Consider the following 22,890-nt stretch of genomic DNA (forward strand, 5'->3'; position numbering starts at 1 on the left):
GATTGTTGCCACAAGTTCACTTGGAATGTGGTAATGTTCTAGTTTTTGTCTTTCCAAACTGCGCAGCGTTAAATATTCTGGTACTTTGCCTAAACAATGTGCCTTTAACCCAGCCTCATATCACTGCATCTGCCCCTCTGACATTTTCCAGTTCCTCACACTAGTCAGCATATAGCTTCTTGGGGTAAAATTGTCAATTAGTACCAATTCTTTCTGAGCCGAAGGCCTCCAGGACCTAGACCTGGTTGTCCAATCCCATTTCAAATAACGAAAGAAAGGACTTGCATTTCTAAAGCACCCAACTATTTTAATGACTTCGATCAAGGGACCGAAAGTATGCTTGCTAAATTTGATGATGACACCAAGATAGGTAGGAAAAAAGTTGTCAGGAGGAGGTAAAGAGTCTACAAAGGGATATAGATCAGTTAAGTGAGTGGGCAAAAAATTGGCAGATGGAGTATAATGTAGGAAAATGTAAATTTGTCCATTTTGGCAGGAAGAATAAAAAAGCAAATTATCTAAATGGAGAGAGATTGCAGAGCTCTTAAGGTACTGAGGGATCTGGGTGTCCTGGTACATTAGTCACCAGAAAGTTAGTATGCAGGTACAGTAAGCAATTAGGATAACAAATGGAATGTCAGCATTTTTTTTTTTTGCAAGGGAATGGAATATATAGGTATGGGAGTTTTACTGCAGCTGTACAGGGCCTTGGTGAGATGTATCTGGAGTACTGTGTACAGTTTTGGTCTCTATTTGAACAAGGATATAATTGAGAGAAAATTCACTTGACTTATTTCTGGGATGAAGGACTTATCTTATGAGGAAAGGTTAGGCAGGTTGGGCCTGCACCCATTGAAGTTTAGAAGAATGAGAAATGATCTTATTGAAACATACAAGATCCTGAGGAAACTTAATAGGGTGGGTACCAGGAAGATTTTGCCTCCTGTGGGGGAGACTAAAACTGGGGGACATAGTTTAAGTATAAGACATTGCCCATTTAAGACAGACGAGGAAACATTTTTTTTGAGGGTCGTTAGTCTGGAATTCTCCTCAGATGCATTGGAGGCTGGGACATTTAATTTATTCAAGGCTGTGTTGGACAGATTTTTGATAGATGACGGAGTCGAAAGTTAGGGAGTAGCAGAGAGGAAGGTGGAGTTGAGACCACAACCAGATCAACCATGATCTTATTGAATGGCAGAGCAGGTGAAAAGAACTGGATGGCCTACCCCTCCCAAGTCCTATGTCCCTCAGATGAACCTAAAACATGTCTCGCAGTTAATGAAGTACTTGTGTAGTCATGTAAAATTTGGTCTGGAGTTGCAGATTCTCCAAAAAAGGGAGTTGAAAGCCATAGGTGATTTTAAAACAGCTTATTAAGAAACAACAATTTAGAAATGATACATAGCTAAATTGGCATAAAAGACACATGATCCTTAATAGGTGAGAATGATTTACTGCTACCAGATCTTGGGGTGCGGTGGTGGGGGAAGATACTGATTTCAATGGCTGACAGAGGCAGTCTCTTCTAAATGGTTTACTGGTCCCATAGTGGACTAACTCATGAATGAAGCTGACCTCCATGATTGGAGGTAGAAGTCTCTGTCTTCTAAAACTGGCCAAAACCAGCATGGAACACTTTAGAAAAGCTCTTTTAGGTCCGAAGTGATTTCTTCTACCCCCCAACCCGCCCGGCCCCGGAGCACATTGAACCTTTACTCAAGAAGTAAGTTTGTCTAGGTCATGAAATCCAATCTAATCAGGTTTAGGAATGTCTTGTTTCGGGGCATATGCTAAAGATATGTCCTTGGCAGAGATAACAGGCTTACACTGCCCTGTGTCCGTCAGCCAGTAAGCTGCTATGGAAGCTTTTTTCATGGGAAGCTGAGAGCTCGCTATTTCTATAATGTTCAATAAATTTCTTAAGATTTTTAAGATTATTAGACAGAGATTTCCTAAAGTCACTTGTGATGAGGATGCTAATTAGTGTATAGCACAATCCCACAAAAAGCAATTAAATTAATAGCCAGGTCACCAGTTTTAGCTGTTGGTTGAGGGGTAAGTGTTGGTCTGGACTCTGAAGAGCTATGTCGACTCAAGCACAGGTGGAGACTCAATTTAAGGCTTCGCTGGCACCTCCCACAAAGCAGTGCTAACTTTGCACTTGTACTGCACTGCGGAAATGTCATAAAATCATAGGATAGTTACAACACAGATCTGTTGTGCTGATGCTGCTGTCTGCAAGAGTAACTCGGTTTTCAACTAAACAGAGCTTGGGGGACACCTGGTTTATTGCCCACGGCAATGCCTTGACCAATCAGAGTTGACCTGCCTGTTTGAGTTTGAACAAAAGCGTGGCAGTTAACTGTCCCCCAAGTGATAACTTTCTCCTATTTAGTTCTTGTGTATAGAAGCATATGCTGATAGGGTTGAATGAAGAGAAGAGGTAGGAGGCTTGTGCCAAACATAAACGCTGGTGTGGATGGTTAAACAGAATGAATTATGCTGTACATTCAATGTTAAATCTGTCTTTCTCCCCTGGATGCCAAATGATTTTCTGTGGGTCATAATTCTCTGAAGAAACCTCTGACTTCCTGGTTGCTATTTCTGGTCATTGGAGTAATATTTGCTTTTTCCCTTCCTGCCCCTGTCCTCCAGAGTGGTGGTAAGCAGCAGCCCCAATTTGATCTACCTGAATCTGACGTCCTGCCGCTGTCTTCCCCGTGGGCTGAAGCGCATCTACCGAGGCCAGGATGAGATCTCCCAGTTTGTCAACCGGTTGCTGGGCAGCATGGAAGTCAGCAGCTCAGCTGTGAATGTGGATCACAAGGGGCAGTTGTGAAGCAAGCAGCCTACTCAAAGACACCAGCAAAGGCCATATTGCAAATTCAACTGACTCACTTTCTTAAAACAAAGTGCATGCGCGCGCGTGTGCATGTGAACGTGTATGTGTGTGTGTTTGCGCACGTGTATGTGCCTCCAGCTCCTTCCGTAAAGTTCAAAGCACAATCAGTAAATAAAAGATGAAAAAAAAAATCGATGGTGCTCCAGGTTGAGATCAGTTACTACCAGTAAACTTAAAAAAAAAAAGCCTAGCTACAAATCCTCAAAAAAAAACAATCGCAGAGCAATAGATATTTGAAACAAATTGAAGAAAAGGTTGTTAGAATAGACTTCAGTTTAAGGTACTTTGGTGATTGAGGAAAAGTTGCAAGGTTAAAGTGAGTTTAAAAGCATGAGAGCCCAGACAGACTAGACTATAAATGGGACTTTGAAGTGCAAAGTAAGGGTTCTTTTAAGGTTGTGTATAACTCTGCGAAGTGGTAGGTGAGCTCTTGTTTCTAAACAAAGTGGCTATGAAACTCTGCTTCTGTGTTTCTAAGTTGCTGAATGTAAACTTGAGGCCCAATTTTGCAGCCCTATAAGGGCACTGTACACTTTTACAATAACAGTTTTTAAACAGTTTTATCTGAACACTACAGGGGAAATAAATGTCTAGTGCCTTAAGTGTTTATCTTCTTTTGTACACCACACCCTCTCCTAGCCCCACTAGAGGCTAACTATTTCTTTCAATGGTGCTAAACTGTAATTGCAGTTCCACATTTTGAATGCAAGAGCAAAGGCCATTGTGGTGAATACTTAAATCATGGTGTATTACTGAAAATATGAACTCGAAATTTAAAGTTTTTTTTTAATAATATTTGGGGATGTTGCAGTTTTCATTCTCAGGAAAAGTTTGGTAGCTTTCCCAGCTGGTTAAGCAACTTGGGTGCTAAATTGATTCCTCCCTGTCCCCTACCTTAGATAACATTGAGCTTAGCCTGGTCAGCAACTCATTTCAGGGAACAACCATGCCCATTACTCTGGGTTTGCAGGAGAGAAGGGGTAAAGGAGAATTAAATTGTTCTAGGATCTGGGATTTTAAATGCTCTAGAAACGCATACAAGAACTCAAGCAAGGATAGGAATAGACATAGCAGTTGCCTCCCCTGCTGTTTTCTCTCTGTCTAGAATCACGTGGTAATTGACATATGGCCAAGAACCATGACACTGTAATCCCAATAAGGGAGGCAGAGGGGCATGGTGAGAACAGGAGAGCATTCCAAACTGTAGATGCTAAACCAGTGATTGATGCTTTTATGCTCCTGCAATATTCTATGAAAATGTTTTTTGACTCATTAATAAAGTGAATGTAGAAATAAATAAATGGAATATGTAAATAAATATTTGTAAAACTTAAAATTTTTCATTCTTTCCATTTGTAGCATATCAGAATTGTGACCAGTAAATTGAGCAGAATATGTTCGTGAAAGGTTTTGATTCAGCAAACAAGGAGAAAGTGCCAGAAGGATTAGTAACCAGGGGTCATATATTTCAAGTGATTGACAAAAGAACCAGAGTTGATGTGAGGAAACTTTTTTTCTAAAGAGAGATGGGATTAGGAATGTAATTGAGTCAGAGTTTTACAGCACAGAAAGAGGTCCTTTGGCCTATCCTGTCTGCGCCGGTCATCAAGCCCCTATCTACTCTATGCCATTTTCCAGCATTTGGCCTTTAGCCTTTTATGTTATGGTGTTTCGAGTATTCATCTAAATACTTCTTAAAAGTTGAGGGTTCCACTACCACCCTTTTTAGGCAGAGAGTTCCAGATACCCATTTTCTGGGTGAAAATTTTTCCTCAAGTCCCCTCTAAGCCTCCTACCCGGACCTTTAAATCTATGCCCCCTGGTTACTGACCCCTTAACTAAGGGGAAAAGTTTATCTATCTATGCCCCTCATAATTTTGTACACCTCAATCAGGTCCCCCTTCAACCTTCTCTGCTCTAAGGAAAACAACCCCAGCCTATTTAGTCTAATGCTGACGTAGAAAACTTTACAGAGCTTTGGGGAAAGAGCAGGGGAGTGGGATACAAGGTACGGTTGATTCATCAGGTAACACTATCAAAAAGCAGGCATGTGCACAATGTTGTGAATGGTCTTTTGTGCTGTACCAATTATGATTTAATGGGACAGAGGTGAAGGTATCGTTGGTGTGCTAGAGCCTGCCACTTAGTTGGTGTCTCTTAAAATCCCTGGTGTGAAAATACTACATTAGGCACTTTAAAATCTACTCTCATCAACTTTGACTTGCCAACTGCCCTAGGCCATAGGGTATTCTTGAAATTTAGTGTGATTGTGTCCTTTCAGGAACCAGTACATTCAGGAGATGAATTAGGGAATTTTGGAGTTTGTATCTTGAGCATTTGATGGTGGGTCTACAGTTGGCGACTCTAGATTATGGCTTCCAGACCTGACCAGATTGGCAGGATAAAGTGTTTTTTTTTAATCTGAAAGAGTCCTACAGGAATCCATTTTTGTAGTCTTAAATTGCAAGAATGGGCTGGCAGCACAGAACTGACTTATTTGAAAATTTTAATTAGGCCACAGGACACTAATTGTGAGAAATGCAAAAAAAAATCATATTGTGACAGCTAGAATAGAGTGGATGTGATTAGATCTTCACTCTGTATCTGACTGTGCAGCACATGATCCTGGAATCTTCAATTTGTCCCCCCACTCCCTCACCGAGGTCACAAACCAGTTGAGGGGCAAGGGTGTGGCGAAGGTGCCTGAATATATCAGCACCAGGTTGGTGTGTAAGTTTGAAAACTCTGTTCCTGCCACTGCATTGTTCTTGAATGTGGGGGGGTGGGGGGGAAGAGAGGGTAGGAGGGTAGGACAGTGATTTTGTTCGCCTCCCCATTGAGGCCAATTAAAGTATTTAAAAAGACTGTAAAGGGCTTTTCAGAGGGGGAAGGTGGAATTTTGAAGAGGGCACACTGGTTTCAGAAGCTGTCCATGATTATGATTTAAAAAAAAAAATAATAGGTGCAAGAGTCAGCAATTCAGCTGAACCTGCTCCATAATCAGTAAGATCATTGCTGATTTGATTGTGGCCTCAACTCCACTTTCCTGACCCTTCATGGAGGTCATCAACCTGAAATGTTAATCTGTTTCTCGCCCACAGTTGCTGCCTGACTTGCTGACATTCCCAGTATTTTCTGTTCTTACTGCAGATGTTGGAAATCTGAAATATTTTACTTTATTTTGCTTTTTTTGTTAGATTTTAATTCACTACATTTTTTCTTCTGGGAATGCTTACCATGAAATTCTGTTTGTCTTCTACGTTGTTCACCTTCATCGCTGTTTCCCTTGTGTTTGATCAGGTATCTACAAAAACATTGCTTCCACAACCATCTCCTTCCTTAGCTGTTGTCTCCAGTTCCAATTTATATCATGTGGATTGCTACTGAAATTCCATCCTTCGTATTTCAGATCCACACGTGATTACAAATAACTTCTGGACATTCGATTCCTTGAACTGTTCATGCTACACCCCAAGATCCACTCTCAATACCACATGCTGTCACAAGCATATTCTTGACCTGTCTCGAGCAGCACCAATTCTGTCTACCTCAAAGCTATTTTGATGAAGGGCTGTCAGTCTGAAATGTTAACTCTCTCTCTCTCCACAGATGCTACCTGATCTACGTAGTATCTCCAACACTTTATTTATTTAGATTGATTATAGGTCCAACCTGCTCAGCCTTTCCTCATGGGACAAAAAACCTCATCATTCCAGGAATAAACCTAGTGAACTGTATCCAGTACAAGTATACCCCTCCTTATAAGTAGACCAAAACTACACTGTTGTAACAAAATTTATTGCCCTCGCAATAAAGGCCAACATTTGATTTGGCTTCCTAATTACTTGCTGTAGTAAGTACCTGCATGCTGGCTTTTTATAGTTCATGTATGATAACGCCCAGATCCTCCTGTACTGCAACATTCTATAATCTATTTAAATACTTTGCTGTTCTAGTCTTCCTATCAAAGTAGAAACCTCTTTCTATTATATTCCATTTTGCCCACTTGCTTAATCTCTCATCCCTTAGCAGACAGTCTTCCTCACAACTTGCTTTCCCACCTATCTTTGTATCAACAACAAATGTGGCTACAATACACTGTTCTTTCATTCAAGCCATTAATGTAGAGTGTAAACAGTTGAGGCCCCAGCACTGATCCCTTTTGGCAACCTATTAGTTTGCCAACCTGAAAATGATCCATTTATCCCAATTTAATTTCTTGGTGGGTTAGACAATATCTATTCTAATACATTACACCCATCACCGTAAGCTATCTTGTGCCTTTCATGTGGCATCTTATCGAAGTGGATGCATTTTTGGTCATCTTCTGAGATTCTATAGACTGGAACAGTTCCTACAGATTGGAGGGTAGCTAATGTAACCCCACTATTTAAAAGGGAGGTAGAGAAATTATAGACCAGTCAGCCTGACGTCGATAGTAGGGAAAATTCTAGAGTCCATTATAAAAGATTTAATAGCTGAGCACGTGGAAAACAGTGGCAGAATTGGACAGTCAGCATGGATTAATGAAAGAGAAATCATGCTTGACAAATCTGGAATTTTTTGAGGCTATAACTCAGAGTTGATGAGAGGGATCCAGTGGATGTGGTTTATTTGGACTTTCAGAAGGCTTTCGACAAAGTCCCACATAAGAGATTGGTGTGTAAAATTAAAGCACATGGGATTGGGGGTAGTGTATTGTGATGGATAGAAACCTAGTTGGCAGACAGGAAACTAGGAATAAATGGGTCTTTTTCCAAATGGTAAGCAGTGACTGGTGCTGGGACCCTGGTTATTCACAATATATATTAATGATTTAGATGAGGGAACTAAATGCAGATGACACAAAGCTGGGTGGCAGGTGAGCTGTGAGGATTTGGACAAGCTGAGTGAGTGGGCAAATGTATAGCAGATGCAGTATAATGTGGATAAGTGAGGTTATCCATTTTGGTAGCAAAAACAGGAAGGCAGATTATCTGAATGGCTGTAAATTGGGGGGTGGGGGGGTGGGGTGGGAGAGGAGAGAGAAAGAGAAGAGAAATGTACAGCGAGACCTGGGTGTCCTTGCACACCAGTTGCTAAAGGTAAGCATTCTGGTGCAGCAGGCGGTAAATGGTATGTTGGCCTTCATAGCCAGAGGATTTGAGTACTGGAATAGTGCACAGTTTTGGTCAGCTTATCTGACGAAGGACGTACTTGCTATAGAGGGAGTGCAGCAAAGGTTTACCTGACTGATTCCTGGGATGGTGGGACTGACATGAGGAGAGATTGAGTCGATTAGGATTATATTCGCTAGAGTTCAGAAGAATGAGGGGGGAATCTCAAACCTATAAAATTCTAACAGGACTATACAGGGTAGATGCAGGATGGATGTTCCTGATGGTGTGCGAGTCCAGAACCGGAGTCAGTCTGTGGATATGGGGTAGACCAGAGAGTGGACAGCCTGTGGAATTTGTTACCACAAAGTAGTTAAGACCAAAACATTATGTTTTCAAGAAGGAGTTAGATGTACCTCTTGGGGCAAAAGGGATCAAGGGTATGGGGAGAAAGTGGAGCAGGCTATTGAGTTGGATGATCAGCCATTATCATAATGAATGGCCTACTCCTAGTTTCTATGTATTTGGATTTCCAAAAGACCACATCTTCTTGTTCCCTTTTATCCATTGTTACATCCTCAAAGAACTCTAATAAATTTGTCAAACATAACTTTCCTTTCACAAAACCTTTGCCAGATTATATTATCTTATTGTCCTGCTACTACTTAGTAATGGATTTTAACATTTTCCCAATGTTCGATGTTAGGCTAACTGGCCCATAGTTTCCTCCTTTATTGAAACGAAGCTGTTATTTGTACTGGGACTTCTTCAGAATCTAAGGAATTTTGAAAGATGACAAATAATGCATCTATCTCAGCAGCCACCTCTTTTAATACACTAGGATGATTAGGTCCAGGGCGTTTAAGTTCCTCCCTTCCTCCTTGTACCATGGAGAGTTATAAACTATTTATTCTATTTCTGCCATTTCCTTGTTTCCCCATTATTAATTCCCCAGTCTCATCCTCTAAGTGATCATTGTTTATTTTATTTACTCTATAAAACTTTTTTTTGCCAATTTATTTATTCTAATTTTTCCCTCTTTTCCTTTGTCATCTTTTACTGATTTCTAAAATTTCTCCAACCTCCTGGCCTAATGCTAATCTTCACAGGATCGTACACCTTTTCTTTCCATTTGATACCATCCTTAATTTCCTGTCAGTTGAATAGAATCAGGTACAGGCTGCCCCAGGAAACCACCCCAGCCCCATACAAGTGAGTGAGGCAAAGGGGAAACTTTGCTCTGTGCAAGTGGTGGGGAAAGTGGATATTGAGCATTCAGGCACTTAATGGGATTGTCACCCCCACTGGCATTGTGGGGGTCAGAAGAAAAGCAAAATAGTCATATTTGGTGGTCATCTGTCCATTAGACTGCGGTTGGCATTGAGGGCATGACTCAGTTTTTGAGCCTGTTGGCAGGTGATGGCATAGTGGTATTGTCACTAGCCTAGTAATCCAGAGACCTAGGGTAATGCACTGGAGACCTGGGTTCAAATCCCACCATGGCAGAATTTGAACCCTGGTCCCCTTATAGATCTGGAATTAAAAGTCTAACGAGACCATGAAACCATTGATTGTTGTAAAAACCCATCTGGTTCACTAATGTCCTTTAGGGAAGGAAATCTGCTGTCCTTACCTGGTCTGGCCTACATGTGACTCCAGACACAGCAATGTATTTGACTGTTAAATGCCCTCTGAACTAAGGATAGGTAATAAATGCTGGCCTGGCCATCCACATCAACACCCCATGCACGAATAATTTAAAAAAGAGGGGCAGCACACCTGCATTTAGGGTGGAACACCAAGCAACAGGAAGGCAATGGGGACCATATCCTTAACATAGTAGCTGCTGTCAAATGCCTACTCTAGCACCCTCTTGCAAGGTTCTCTGGTGTTGCCCTTGAAAAGAGGCAAATTATCAGGGCAGGAAAAGGAGGAATTGGAGATGGAGAGAATATGGAGCAGTGCCCCAATGCACAATGAGGCAGCTAGGCAATATTTGGTACAAAGGGTTGATCATGATTTCAGGAACATGTCAACTGAGCTCCTCAACCAGCTTGAGGGACATGGTATAGTAGAGTCTAAGGTACCTGCATTGAGACATGAATGGACGTCTAATGGCTTAGGAAGGAAGCAGAGCCTTTATCCTCAACATAGAGGATCTAATCATGTCATCACCTCATATCACTTTTTCCGTCACATCAGCAATAAAAGGCGTTGTGCTTAAAGTGTCATGTATACAGTACAAATAGATTAAAAACAGTTGGCAGAGACATAGTACACACCAGTGATGTATTTAGTGCTCCATGCAACACGATGGCCTTCTGCCACCCTTCACAGCCACCAGCATTAGATCCAGGTCAGCATCGATGAACTGAGGGGGGACAATCCTGCACCAGGTGTTAGGCCTGTGGCTCTCCTGGCCATCTCCGGTGCTTTAGGAGACTTTGGCACAATCAGATTTCTCCCTTAGGACAACCAGTAGCCTCAATGATAGCTGCCATAGGGAGTCTAAATCAGTCCCACACTTCATCTGACTCCCACTGGCTCTAATTGGGCAGGGAATCAGTCTCTGTGTCAATTAAGGGCTAATTCCCTATGAAAATCATAACTTTAAGCAATTTCCCCACCAGAGGTATGTTCCTGACCCACAAACAAACTTGGTTCCTGTTTTCCACCTTTGTGATGAAAATTCAGCCCAAGTGTCTGATGTGGAAAGTTCACCATTCTCTATCAACAACACCCCTCATCTTGAAAAGCAGAAGAAACACAAACAATCAAATGTACTGTTCTAGGCAGGTGTTAGCATTTCATTTTTAATCTATTTACATTTGTAAAAAATATCAGATCAAAGATTATTTCATCTGCACACTTTCTGAAGCTTTTGGCACTTATCCCAGTCAGTCCTTTTTTCTGAGGGAGTGGCAAGGAGTAGTGACTTGAGGGGGGGTGGGGGTGGGGTGGGGAGAGGAGTGCTCAAAGTTCATCATCTAAGTCATGGCTTGCATCATCTCCCTCTGGTGCCATTGAAATGAAGAGTCTCATTCCGACAGGAAGGTGGTCAGTCAGTCCAGCCAGCTGGGTGATAAAGGTGAACTCCTCCAGTTCCTGCATTGGAGAATAAATAAATAGCACCATCACTCAATGAGCTACCATTATGGAAAAAAATTAAGATAATTACTTTTAAAAAACTTGTTCAAACAACGTGAACATCACCAGCAAAGCCAGAACTTTTGCCCCCACCCAAATTCCCTCAAGGTGGTGGTGGTGGTGAGTCACCTTGACCACTTCAGTCCATGTGATGTCAGTATACCCGGAGTGCTGTTAGGAAGGCTGTTCCAGGATTTTCCAGATAGTGACAGTGAAGGAACAGTGACAGTTTCATTCTGAAGTTTTGGGGGTCATGTGGTATACCTCTATTAAAGCCTAGCATTGGAAATATTACTGGATTTCTTAATAGTTAAACATCTATAAGGGAGTGTTGCCTGGAAGGTGTTTACTTGTGGGTCTGGCCAACTGGAGTGTCTTTTTGTGGGGAGTGTTTGTAAGACTAACCTTAAGTACACAAGATTACAGTTGCACAATTAAGTTTCCTTTTATTCTTAATAAAACTTTTAATTTTTAAAATGTCAGTAGTGTTACTGGACTTTTACTGCCTAGATCAATATATCTTCTCGTTTTCAGAATACAAAAAAAGGTATAACCCGTAAACCAAGTTTCTCTCTGGGATTAACACCGAATATGGTCATAATACTCAAAAAAAACTTCCAACAGGTTTGTTAAACATGATTTCCCTTTCATAAATCAATGGTGATTCTACCCTAATACTGATGTCAGGCTGACAGGTCTGTAGCTCCCAGTTTTCTCTCCCTCCTTTCTTAAATAATGGGGTTACATTTGCCACCTTCCGATCTGCAGGAACCATTCCAGAGTCTATAGAATCAAGTGGGTTGTTGTGTGTTGGATGGTGCTGATCTTTGAGTTTTGTTGGAGCTGCACGCATCCAGGCAAGTGGGAAATATTCCATCACTTTCCTGACTTGTGCCTTGGAGATGCAGGCTTTAGGGACTGAGGGGTGACTTACTGGCTGCTCTTTTTTTTTTTATTCGTTCATGGTTAGTCCAGCATTTATTGCCCATCCCTAATTGACCTTGTTCAGAGGGCATTTTAAAGTCAGTCACATTGCTATGGTTCAGGAGTCATGTGTGAACCAGGTAAGGACAGCAGATTTCTTTCTCTAAATGACATTAGTGAACCAGATGGGTTTTTATGACAATCGACAATGGTCTCATGGTCATTTCAGAATTTTTATTGAATTCAAATTCTACTATCTGCTGGGGTGAGATTTTAACCCGGGTCCTCAGAGCATTACCCTGGGTCTCTGGATTACTAGTCCAGTGACAATACCACTATGCCACCACCTGGTCCAATTAAGTTTGCAATTAATGGTGACCCCAGGATGCTGATGGTGGGGGATTCCGCAATGATAATGCTATTAAATATCAAGGTGAGATTCCCTCTTGTTGGAGATAGTCATAGTCTGGCACTTGTGTGACACAAATGTTACTTTCTACTTAGCAGTTCAAGCCTGAATGTTGTCCAGGTCTTGCTGCCATGTGGGAGTGGACTGCTTCAGTGTCTGAGGAGTCACAAATGCTACTGAACACTGTACAATCAGTGAACATGGCAGAGGGAAGGTCATTGATGAAACACCTGAAAATGGTTGGGCCTCAGACACTGCCTTGAACTTCTATAGTAGTGTCCTAGGGCCGAGATGAGTGCTCTCTAATAACCATAAGCATCTTTTTTGGTGCTCGGTATGAGTTTTTCCCAATTCCCATTGACTTCAATTTTGCCTGGGCTCCTTGATGTCATGAGCAGTCTCTCTGAAAACCCTGGGATAGTTAAAACTTAAAATTTACTGACATTTATTAACTGTAGAATAAAACCTGAATGAGTTGGCATTAAATGTGTTTATAACATTTGGAAAAAGGAAAATTAAGGGCCCCCTAGATTTCTCAATTGGTAGCATTCAACCTAATGCGGAACTCAGTCACTTGGGGCTGAATACGTTTCCTGTTCTTCTCTGTCAATCCTCAGCCTGAACTGAAGCTACGAGTTCCCTCAGCAGCCGAGGGAATGGAGAGCAAAAATCGAATCAAGAATCAGAACCTTGGCCATTCAGTAACTACTGCTTGCAGATTCAGTACACAGACTAGGCAAGGACCAGCTTCAAGTGAAAGTTCACATTCCTTTGCTAACTCTCACTGCTGTCTGAAGTCACCTAGGAAGCCATTCAGTTGTAAGAAAATATGCAAGGGTGGCTTCAGCTAAGTTGTTCACAATCAAGTATGAACAATAAAAACCCTGGTGGTTTCAGAACCACTGGGGCGAGAGTTTCTAATCCTCTACTCATTTTTGGGAATAAACTGTCACTGAACTCCGCACTGACAGTGGGGAGTTAACAGTAGATAATAAGGAAATGGTGGAAGAAATGAACAAACATTTTGCTTCTGTGTTCATTATAGAGGATACAAAACCATTCCAGGTGGTGAATGGGAGAAAGGAACTTGGTGAAATTTAAGAAATTGGGGAAACAGTACTGAGCAAACTGATGGAACTGCAGGCTTGCAAGTCTCCAGGTCCTGATGGACTACAAGCTAAAGTCTTAAAAGAGGTGGCTAATGAGGTAGGTAAAGTGCTGGTGTTAATTTTCCAAAATTCGCTAGATTCTGGAAAGGTTCCATCAGATTGGAAAGTAGCAAATATAACCCCTCTATTCCATAAGACCACAAGAAATAGGAGCAGAAATTAGGCCATTTGGCCCATCGAATCTGCTCCGCCATTCAATCATGGCTGATAAGTTTCTCAACCCCATTCTTCCACCTTCTCCCCGTAACCTTTAATCCCCATACCAATCAAGAACCTATCTCCGTCTTAAATACACTCAATGACCTGGCCTCCACAGCCTTCTGTGGCAATGAATTCCATAGATTCACCACTCTCTGGCTAAAGAAGTTTCTCATCTCTGTTCTAAAAGGTCTTCCCTTCACTCTGAGGCTGTGCCCTCGGGTCCTAGTCTCTCCAGTAATGGAAATATCTTCCCCACGTCTACTCTATCCAGGCCTTTCAGTATTCTGTAAGTTTCTATCAGATCCCCCCATAACCTTCTAAAGTCCATCGAGTATAGACCCAGAGTCCTCAAACGTTCCTCATATCTTAAGCCTTTCATTCCTGGGATCGTTCTCGTGAACCTCCTCCGGACCCTCTCTATCCTTCCTGAGATATGGGGCCCAAAATTGCTCACAATATTCTAAATGTGGTCTGACCAGAGCCTTATAAAGCCTCAGCAGCACATCCCTGCTTTTATATTCTAGTCCTCTTGAAATAAATGCCAACATTGCATTTGCCTTCCTAACTACCGACTCAAGCTGCAAGTTAACCTTAAGAGAATCCTGGACTAGGACACCCAAGTTCCTTTGCATTCTAGATTTCGGAATTCTCTCCCCATTTAGAAAATAGTCTATGCCTCTATTCTTCCTACCAAAGTGCATGACCTCACACTTCCCCATGTTGTATTCCATCTGCCACTTCTTTGCCCATTCTCCTAACCTGTCCAAATCCTTCTGCAGCCTCCCTCAATACTACCTGTCCCTCCACCTATCTTTGTATCATCTGCAAACTTAGCCAGGATGCCCTCAGTTCCTTCATCTAGATCATTAATGTATAAAGTGAAAAGTTGTGGTCCCAACACTGACCCCTGCGGAACTCCTCTAGTCACCGGCCGCCATCCTGAGAAGGACCCCCTTATCCCCACTCTCTGCCTCCTGCCAGACAGCTAATCTTCTATCCATGCTAGTACCTTGCCTCTAACACCAGGGGCTCATATCTCACTGAGCAACCTCCTGTGCGGCACCTTGTCAAAGGCCTTCTGGAAGTCCAAGTAGATAACATCCATTGGCTCTCCTTTGAGGAGGTAACAAGTAGGTTAGACAAAGAAAACTAACAGATTTGTCAGGCATAACCTCCTCTCGATGAAACCATGCTGACTTTGCCCTATTTAACCAAGCACTTCCAAGTATTCTGAAATCTCATCCTTAATAATGGACTCTAAAATCTTACCAACGACCGAGGTCAGGTTAATTGGCCTGTAATTTCCCAACTTTTGCCTCAATCCCTTCTTAAACAGTGGAGTTACATTAGTGATGTTCCAGTCCTCTGGAGCCCTCCCTGACTCGAGTGATTCCTGAAAGATCACCACTAACGCCTCCACTTCAGCTATCTCCTTCAGGACTCTGGGGTGTAATCCATCTGGTCCAGGTGATTTATCCACCTTCAGACCTATTCAGGAAGGGAGGGTAGCCGAAACCAGGAAACTATAGGCCAGTTAGCTTGACGTCTGTCGTGGAGAAATTATTAGAATCGATTAAGGAGATTATAGCTGGGCACTTAGAAGAGCTCAAGGCAATAGGGAAGAGTCAACACAGTTTTGTGAAAGGAAAATCATGTTTAACCAAATTATTGGGAGTTTTTTTTGAAGGAGTAACATGTGCAGTGTATAAAGGGGAGCCTGCAGACATATTGTACTTGGATTTCCAGAAGGCATTTGATAAGGTGCCACATCAAAGATTATTACGGAAAATAAAAGCGCATGGTGTAGTGGGTAACATATTAGCATGGATAGAAGATTGGGTGGCTTGCAAAAAGTGTGCATAAATGGGTCTTTTTCTGATTGGCAGGATGTGACAAATGGAGTCCCACAGGTTCTGTACTGGGGTCTCAACATTTTATGATTCACATCAATGACTTAGATGAGGGGAGCAAAGACATGGAGCTAAATTTGCAGTTGACACAAAGATTGGTAGGAATGTATGTTGCGAAGAGGACAGGAGGAAGTTGCAGATGGATATTGATAGAGTGAGTGAGTGGGCAAAGATCCAGCAAATGGAGTTTAACGTGGGAAAATGTGAAGTTGTTCACTTTGGCAGGAAGAACAAAAAAGCAGAATATTACTTAAATCAAAAATGGCTGCATAATTCCGAGGTGCAGAGGGATCTAGGTGTTCTAGTACATGAGTCACAAGAAGTTAGTATGCAGGTACAGCAAGTAATTAAGGATAATAGAATACTATCCTTTATTACAAGAGGGATTGAACATAAAAATGAGAATGTTATGCTTCAGTTATACAGGCATTGGTGAGACCGCACCTTGGATACTGTGCAGTTTTGGTCTCCTTATTTAAGGAAGGATGTAAATGCATTGAAGGTGGTTCAAAGGAGGTTTACTAGTTTGATGCCTGGAATGAGTGGGTTGTCTTATGAGGAAAGGTTGGACAGACTGGGCTTGTTTCCACTGGAGTTTAGAAGAGTGAGGGGTGATTTGTTTGAAGTATACAAGATCCTGGATGGCCTTGACAAGGTGGACGTGGAAAGGATGTTTCCTCTTGTGGGTGAGTCCAAAACTGGGGGCACTGTTTTAAAGTTAGGGGTCACCCTTTTAAGACAGAGAGGAGGAGAAATTTCTGAGGGTTGTGTGACTTTGGAATTCTCTGCTCCAGAAGATGGTGGAGGCGGGTCATTGAACATTTTTAAGGCAGAGGTAGATTGATTCCCTTGCCTATCAGGAATCTAAGGTTACTGGAGTTCTTATTGAATGGCAGGGCAGGCTTGAGGGGCAGAATGGCCTACTCTTGTTCCTATTTATGTTCTTATGATTAACATTACTGCAGCAACAACAACTTGCATGTAGTTAGTACATAGTAAAATGTACCAAAATTCTTCACAGGAGCATTATGAAAAAAAAAGCACAATGAGTCATTTAATATCTGGTGAACAAAAGATTGGTCAGAGGCAGGTTTTAAGAAGCATCTTACAGGAGGAAAGAAAAGTAGAGGGATTTAGGGAGGCAATTCCATAATTTAGGCCTAGGTGGCTGAAGCCACGGCCACCAATGTGGAATGATTAATATCTAAGATGTGCAAGAGGCCAGAAAAGGAGGGCTGCGGGGCTGGAAGAGGTTACAGAGAGAGAGTAGAGTGGAGCCATGAAGGAATCTGAGAACAGGGTTGAGAATTTTAAATCATGGCACTACCAGTGAGCACAGGGGTGTTAGGTGAATGGGACAGGGATGTGGGAGTTGAGCTAAATCAGGAAACTCACAGTAGTCACTTCCTTTGCAACAGTGTCTTCCCGATACAGCAAGTAATCGATCCTTCGTCCACCTCCAACATTTCTGGTCTCTGTGCTGTCAGCGTTGTTCATAGCAGGGTTCATGGGGAACGCCAGGTATTGTTTCCTTAATTCATCAATCTCTAAGGCCCTAAAAGGATTGAAAGCATTTGTGTTTTGAACCTTGGATTATTCAAGTATTTTCATTCAACTACCCTTGCAGCTACCTCCTGATCTGTCAGGTATGACAACCAGAGACAGACAGGCAACAAAGGTTATAGAAAATATTTATAGAAATAGTTCACAAAGTGCTTCATTCACACTGAGCTGTTGGAAGTTTTCTTTTTTAACTGCAATGTAGGTAACCTATTCAGAACAAAGAAATAAAACACCACATTTATATTTAAGGCACCTTTCATGGCTTGGCATCCTGAAGCACTTTACAATCAGATAAACTACGTTTTGACGTATCACATAACATAGGAAACATGGCATCCAATTTACACAAAGCCTGATCCCACAAACAACAATGGGATAAATGACCAAATAATCAGTTTTAAATGTTGGTTGAGAGATAAACATTGGCAAGGAATTGGGGAAAATTCCTCCTCATAAATGAGAAGTTTTATTACCCAAGGCTGCAGACCTTGGTTTAATGTCTCATTTAAGAGATGGCACCTCCAGCAGAACAGCACTCCCTGAATATTTGCACACACAGCATTCCTAGTGTGATCTCAGCTCTTACAACTGTAGCAAAACTTGCTTATACTTGCACTCAAATTCCCTTGCAATAAGGTCAACATGCCATTTGTTTGCCTAATTGCTTGCCATTTCAGCGCACACACAGGACTGTACTGGGAATGCCTGCCTGGATTGTGCGCTCAACCTGTGGCCTGGGACTTGAACGCACAACCTTGTGACTCAGAGGCAAGAGTGCTACCCACTGAGCCATAGCTGCCACTTAAATGCAGGGAGTTTTGTAATTGGGCTCAGTTCTGCTCATTGTGCACTGCCCATACTCACCGCTGCAAGTTTTCTGGGTTCATCACTGGGCCTTCATACATGGTTCTTTGTTCTAACAGTGTACCTAAAAAAACAGATGGGACAAGCCTCTTATTATAAGAGCGTATCTATGTGCCATAGGATGCTCTTTCTTTTGGAGTATTGCCTGTTCACAATAACAGAACCATACATTAGATATGCCCAAGAACATTCATTTCACCATGATGATCAGATCTGGCGATGTTGCTTGCCCCTTGACGTTCCCTGGATTGGATCTCTGAATATGAGCAAAGCCTAGTTGAATGGTCAAAATCAGTTCTTTACTGAAGATGTTTTAAGATCAGCTGGCATGATTTTACCCTCTTCTCTCAGGAACTTAGGAATAGGATAAGGCTATTCAGCAACAGTAACTTGCACTGATTTAATTTCTTAATATAGCAAGACATCCCCAGGCAATTCACAGGAACGTTATGTCAAAATTGACAGTCACATAAGGAGAGGTTGGGACAGATGGTCAAAAGCTTGATCAAACGTATAGGTTTTAAGGAACATCTTAAAGGGGGAAAAAAAAGATAGAGAAGCAGAGGGGTTCGTGGAGGGAATTCCAGAACTTAGGGCCTTGGCAGCTGAAGGTACAGTCACCAATAGTGGAGCAATTAAAATTGAGGATGCACGAGAGGCCAGAATTGTAGCAGTGCAGATAGCTGAGAATTCTAGGCTTGGGAGAGGCCAATGAGCATTTTGAAAACCAGGACGAGAATTTTAAAATCAATGCCTTGCTCAACAGGGAGCCAATGTAGGTCAGCAAAAGCTGGGGGTGATGGGCGAACAAGACTTGATGAGAGTTAGGATACAGGCAGCAGATTTTTAGATGCTCTTAAGTTTATGGAGGGTGAAAGATGGAAGGCCAGCCAGGGATGCATTAGAACAGTCAAGTCTAAAGGTAACAAAGGCATGGATGAGGGTTTCAGCAACGGATGAGCTGAGACGGGGACGTGGTGTAGGAAGTAACATATTAGCTTGGAAAAGGCGTTGGTTGGCTAACAGGAAGCAGAGAATAGGGATAAATAGGTTTTTTTCAGATTGGCAAGCTGTAACTAGTGGAGTGCCACAGAGATTAATGCTGGGTTCTCAACTATTTACAATCTGCATCAATGACTTGGATGAAGGGAACAAATGTATGATAGCTAAATTTGTTGATGACACCAAGATAGGTAGGAAACTAAGTTATCAATAGGACATAAGGAGTCTGCAAAGGGATATAGAGAGTGAATGGGGCAAAAATTTGGCATATGTAGTATAATGTGGGTAAATGTGAACTTGTTCACTTTGGCAGGAAGAATAGAAAAGCAGTATACTATTTAAATGGAGAAAGATTGCAGAACTTGGTAATAAAAACAAAAAACTGCGGATGGAAATCCAAAACAAAAACAGAAATACCCGGAAAAACTCAGCAGGTCTGGCAGCATCGGCGGAGAAGAACAAAGTTGACGTTTTGAGTCCTCGTGACCCTTCAACAGAACTAAGTAAAAATAGGAGAGGGGTCTTCTCTGCCGATGCTGCCAGACCTGCTGAGTTTTTCCAGGTATTTCTGCTTTTGTTTTGCAGAACTTGGTGGTAGATGAATCACAGTTAGTATGCAGGTTCAGCAACTGATTAGGTAGGCAAATGGAATGTTGGCGCTTATTGCAAGGGGAGTGGAATATAAAAGTTGGGAGATTTTACTGCAGTTACACAAGGCTTTGGCGAGGCCACATAGTACTCCTATGTGCAGTTTTGGTCTCATTTAAAAAAAATTATTTTTAAGCAGTTCAGAGAAGGTTCACTGGACTCATTCCTGGGATGAAGAGGTTGTCATATGAAGAAAGATTGAACCCATTAGAGTTCAGGGAATGATAGATGATCTTATTGAAATATTTAGATCCTGATGGGACTTAATAGGGTGGATACCTGGATGTTTTCTCTTCTGGGGCGCGGGGGGGGGGGGGGGGGGGGGGAGAACTAAAACTATGGGTCAAAGTTTAAAAGTAAGAGGTCTCCCTTATAAGACAGGGTCAAGGAGAAACTTTCTCTAAAAGGGTCACTGGTATGTGGAATTCTCTTCCCCAGAATGAATTTATTTAAAGCAGAATTAGACAGATTTTTGTTACGCAAAGAAGTCAAGGGTCATGGGGACAGACAGGAAAGTGGAGCTGAGACCACAACCAGATCAGCTATGATCTTACTGAATGGTGAAGCAGGTTCGAAGAGCCAAATGGCCTACTCCTGCTCCTATGTTCCCAGGGACAGAGTTGGGTGAAAACAGACAGTCTTAGTGACGACGCAGAGATGTGGTGGGAAGCTGATCTTGGATTCAAATACAACACCAATGTTGTGAACATTCCAGTTCAGCATTACCGACAGGGATAGTGATGGACTAGGGACCAGTTTAGAAAAAGGATTGAAGACATTGGCTTAATAATGTTTTTTTAAACTTGAGAATATAGACCCAATTTACACAACCTCATCATACAGCAAACATATCATCCCAGGGATCAATCTAGTGAACCTTCGCTGTACTGTCTCTAAAGCAAGTATGCCCTTCCTTAAATATGGAAACTGAAATTGTACACAATATTCCAAGTGTAGTCTCAATAAGCCTCGTACAATTATGGTAAAACTTTTCTTGTACTCGAATACTCTTGCAATAAGTCAACATACCATTTGCTTTCCCAATTGCTTGCTGTACCTTGTGTCCCTTGAACGAGTACACCCAAGTCTTTCTGAACATCAACATTCACAAGTTTCATGTCTTTTAAAAAAATATTCTCTCATTCTTACTACCAAAGTGAATAACTTCACAATTCCCTATATTATACTCCATTTGCCATCTTGTTGCTCACTCACCTAAACTGTTTTTGTCTCTTTGTAGCTCCTCAGTGTCCTCCTCAAAGCTTACCTTTCTACCTAGCTTGGTATCAACAAACTTAAATACATTACTCTCTTCATTTGTTAACAGATTTTAAATAACTGATCCTTACGGCACTCCCCTAGTTACAGCCTACCAACTTGAAAATGCCCCATTTATCCCTTCTCTCTGCTTCCTGTCCATTAACCAATCTTCTATCCATGCTAATGTTACACCCCAACTCCATGAACTCTTCCCTTGTCTATTAACTTTTTGCATGGCACATTATCGAACGCTTTTTGGAAATCCAAGTAGATTACATCTACTGGTTCCCCTTTATCTACTGGTCACATCCTCAAAAGTCCTGAAATTTGTCAAACAGAATTTCCCTTTCATAAAACCATGTTGACTTGTTCTAATCATGCTGTGCTTTGTTAAGACTTCCTTAATAATAGATACCAGCACTTTTCCAATGATTTAAGTTAGGCTAACTAGCCTGTGGTTCCCAGTTTTCTCTCCCTCCTTTCTTGAATAACAGTGCTTGCTAACTTTCAATCTCCTGAGACCACTCCAGAATCCAAGGAACTTTGGAAAATCATAGATGTAGAGATGGAGGATGTGCTGGATATCTCTTTTAGAACCTGAGGATGTAGGACATCAGGTCCTGGAGCTTTGCTGGATTTTAATGCCTGAGTTTCTCCAAGACTTTTTCTCTGCTGATATTACCTTAATTTCCTCACTTTTATTAACCCCTTTTAGGTTACCCTCTATTTTTGATATGTAACTTTGTGTCTTCTATTGTGAAGACAAATTATTGTTCAATAGCTCGTCATTTCCTCATGCCCCATGGTAATCTTACTGTCTCTGCTTCTAAGGGGCCAACATTTACTTTAGTTCCTCTCTTTTTATATACTTGTAAAAGCTCTTTGAATCTGTTTTTGTATGTCTGGCTAGTTTACTCATTCTATTTTTTAACTTTTTAGCCAAATCTTTGGTGGCCCTTTGCTGGTTTCTAAAACATTCCCAATCCTCAGACTTAATACTATTCTTTACGACATTTTAAGCCCCTTCTTTTAATCTAATCTAATCCTTAGTAAGCCACGCTGTTTGTTTATCAATGGAGCGTTTTGCTGTTGAGAATTTTGCACTGTTTCTTTAAATGTTTCTCACTGTTTGTTTACCACCATATCTTTCAGTCTATTTACCCAATCAGCCTTAGCCAGCTCTCCCCTCATGTATATAATTGGCTTTAAGATTCTTGTTTGATTGTTTTCAAACTTAACGTGGAATTCAATTGCATTAAGATCACTATTTCCCAGTTGATCTTTTATTATGACATTTCTAATAAACCCTACCTCACTGCACAATACTAGAGCTAAAATGGCCTTATCCCTAGTTGCTTCCACAGCATATTGCTCCAGGAAACTGTCATGAAAGCATTCGACAAACTCATCTTCCAGACAACCTTTGTCAATACGATTGGTCTAGTCTATAAGATTAAAGTGTCCCGCAACTATTACATTGCCTTTTGTTACAAGCTCCAATAAGTTCTTATTGATTGCTCTGTCCAACGTTATAACCACCGTTACGGGATCTATAAACCACTCCCAGAATTATCTGACCCTTGCTATTCCTGATTTCTAACCATACATCCTGATTTTCTGAGCCAAGATCCCTTTTCACTACTGTCCTTATGTCATCCTTGATTATCTTGCCTGCACTCCTCCCTTTCCATTCTGCCTGCCTTTTCAAAATGTTGTGTACCCTGGATTATTTATTTCCCAACCTTAGTCATCTTGTAACCATGGGCGGAATTTTCCAGTTCCCCCGGTGCCT

The 22,890-nt window shown here is 41.6% G+C and overlaps 2 protein-coding genes across 4 annotated transcripts in view; one reads left to right on the forward strand and one right to left on the reverse strand.

The window, feature by feature from the left end:
* Window positions 1-4,241, forward strand: part of fbxl6 (F-box and leucine-rich repeat protein 6) — a 45,991-nt gene extending 41,750 nt beyond the window's left edge. For both annotated transcript variants that reach the window (XM_041184811.1, XM_041184810.1), the window contains exon 10: window positions 2,659-4,241. In XM_041184811.1, coding sequence (XP_041040745.1) covers window positions 2,659-2,842 — 184 coding nt within the window. In that variant the 3' untranslated portion in view covers window positions 2,843-4,241. The remainder of the gene's footprint in view (window positions 1-2,658) is intronic.
* A 6,557-nt stretch (window positions 4,242-10,798) lies between these two features.
* smpd5 (sphingomyelin phosphodiesterase 5) overlaps window positions 10,799-22,890 on the reverse strand; it is a 37,924-nt gene continuing 25,832 nt past the window's right edge. For both annotated transcript variants that reach the window (XM_041183191.1, XM_041183190.1), the window contains 3 exons: window positions 18,189-18,252; window positions 17,157-17,316; window positions 10,799-11,106 (listed from right to left, as the gene is read on the reverse strand). In XM_041183191.1, the coding sequence (XP_041039125.1) occupies window positions 10,975-11,106; window positions 17,157-17,316; window positions 18,189-18,252 (356 nt within the window). In that variant the 3' untranslated portion in view covers window positions 10,799-10,974. The remainder of the gene's footprint in view (window positions 11,107-17,156; window positions 17,317-18,188; window positions 18,253-22,890) is intronic.

The sequence above is a fragment of the Carcharodon carcharias genome, chromosome 3 (genome assembly GCF_017639515.1).
Source record: "Carcharodon carcharias isolate sCarCar2 chromosome 3, sCarCar2.pri, whole genome shotgun sequence".
Lineage (NCBI taxonomy): Eukaryota > Metazoa > Chordata > Chondrichthyes > Lamniformes > Lamnidae > Carcharodon > Carcharodon carcharias.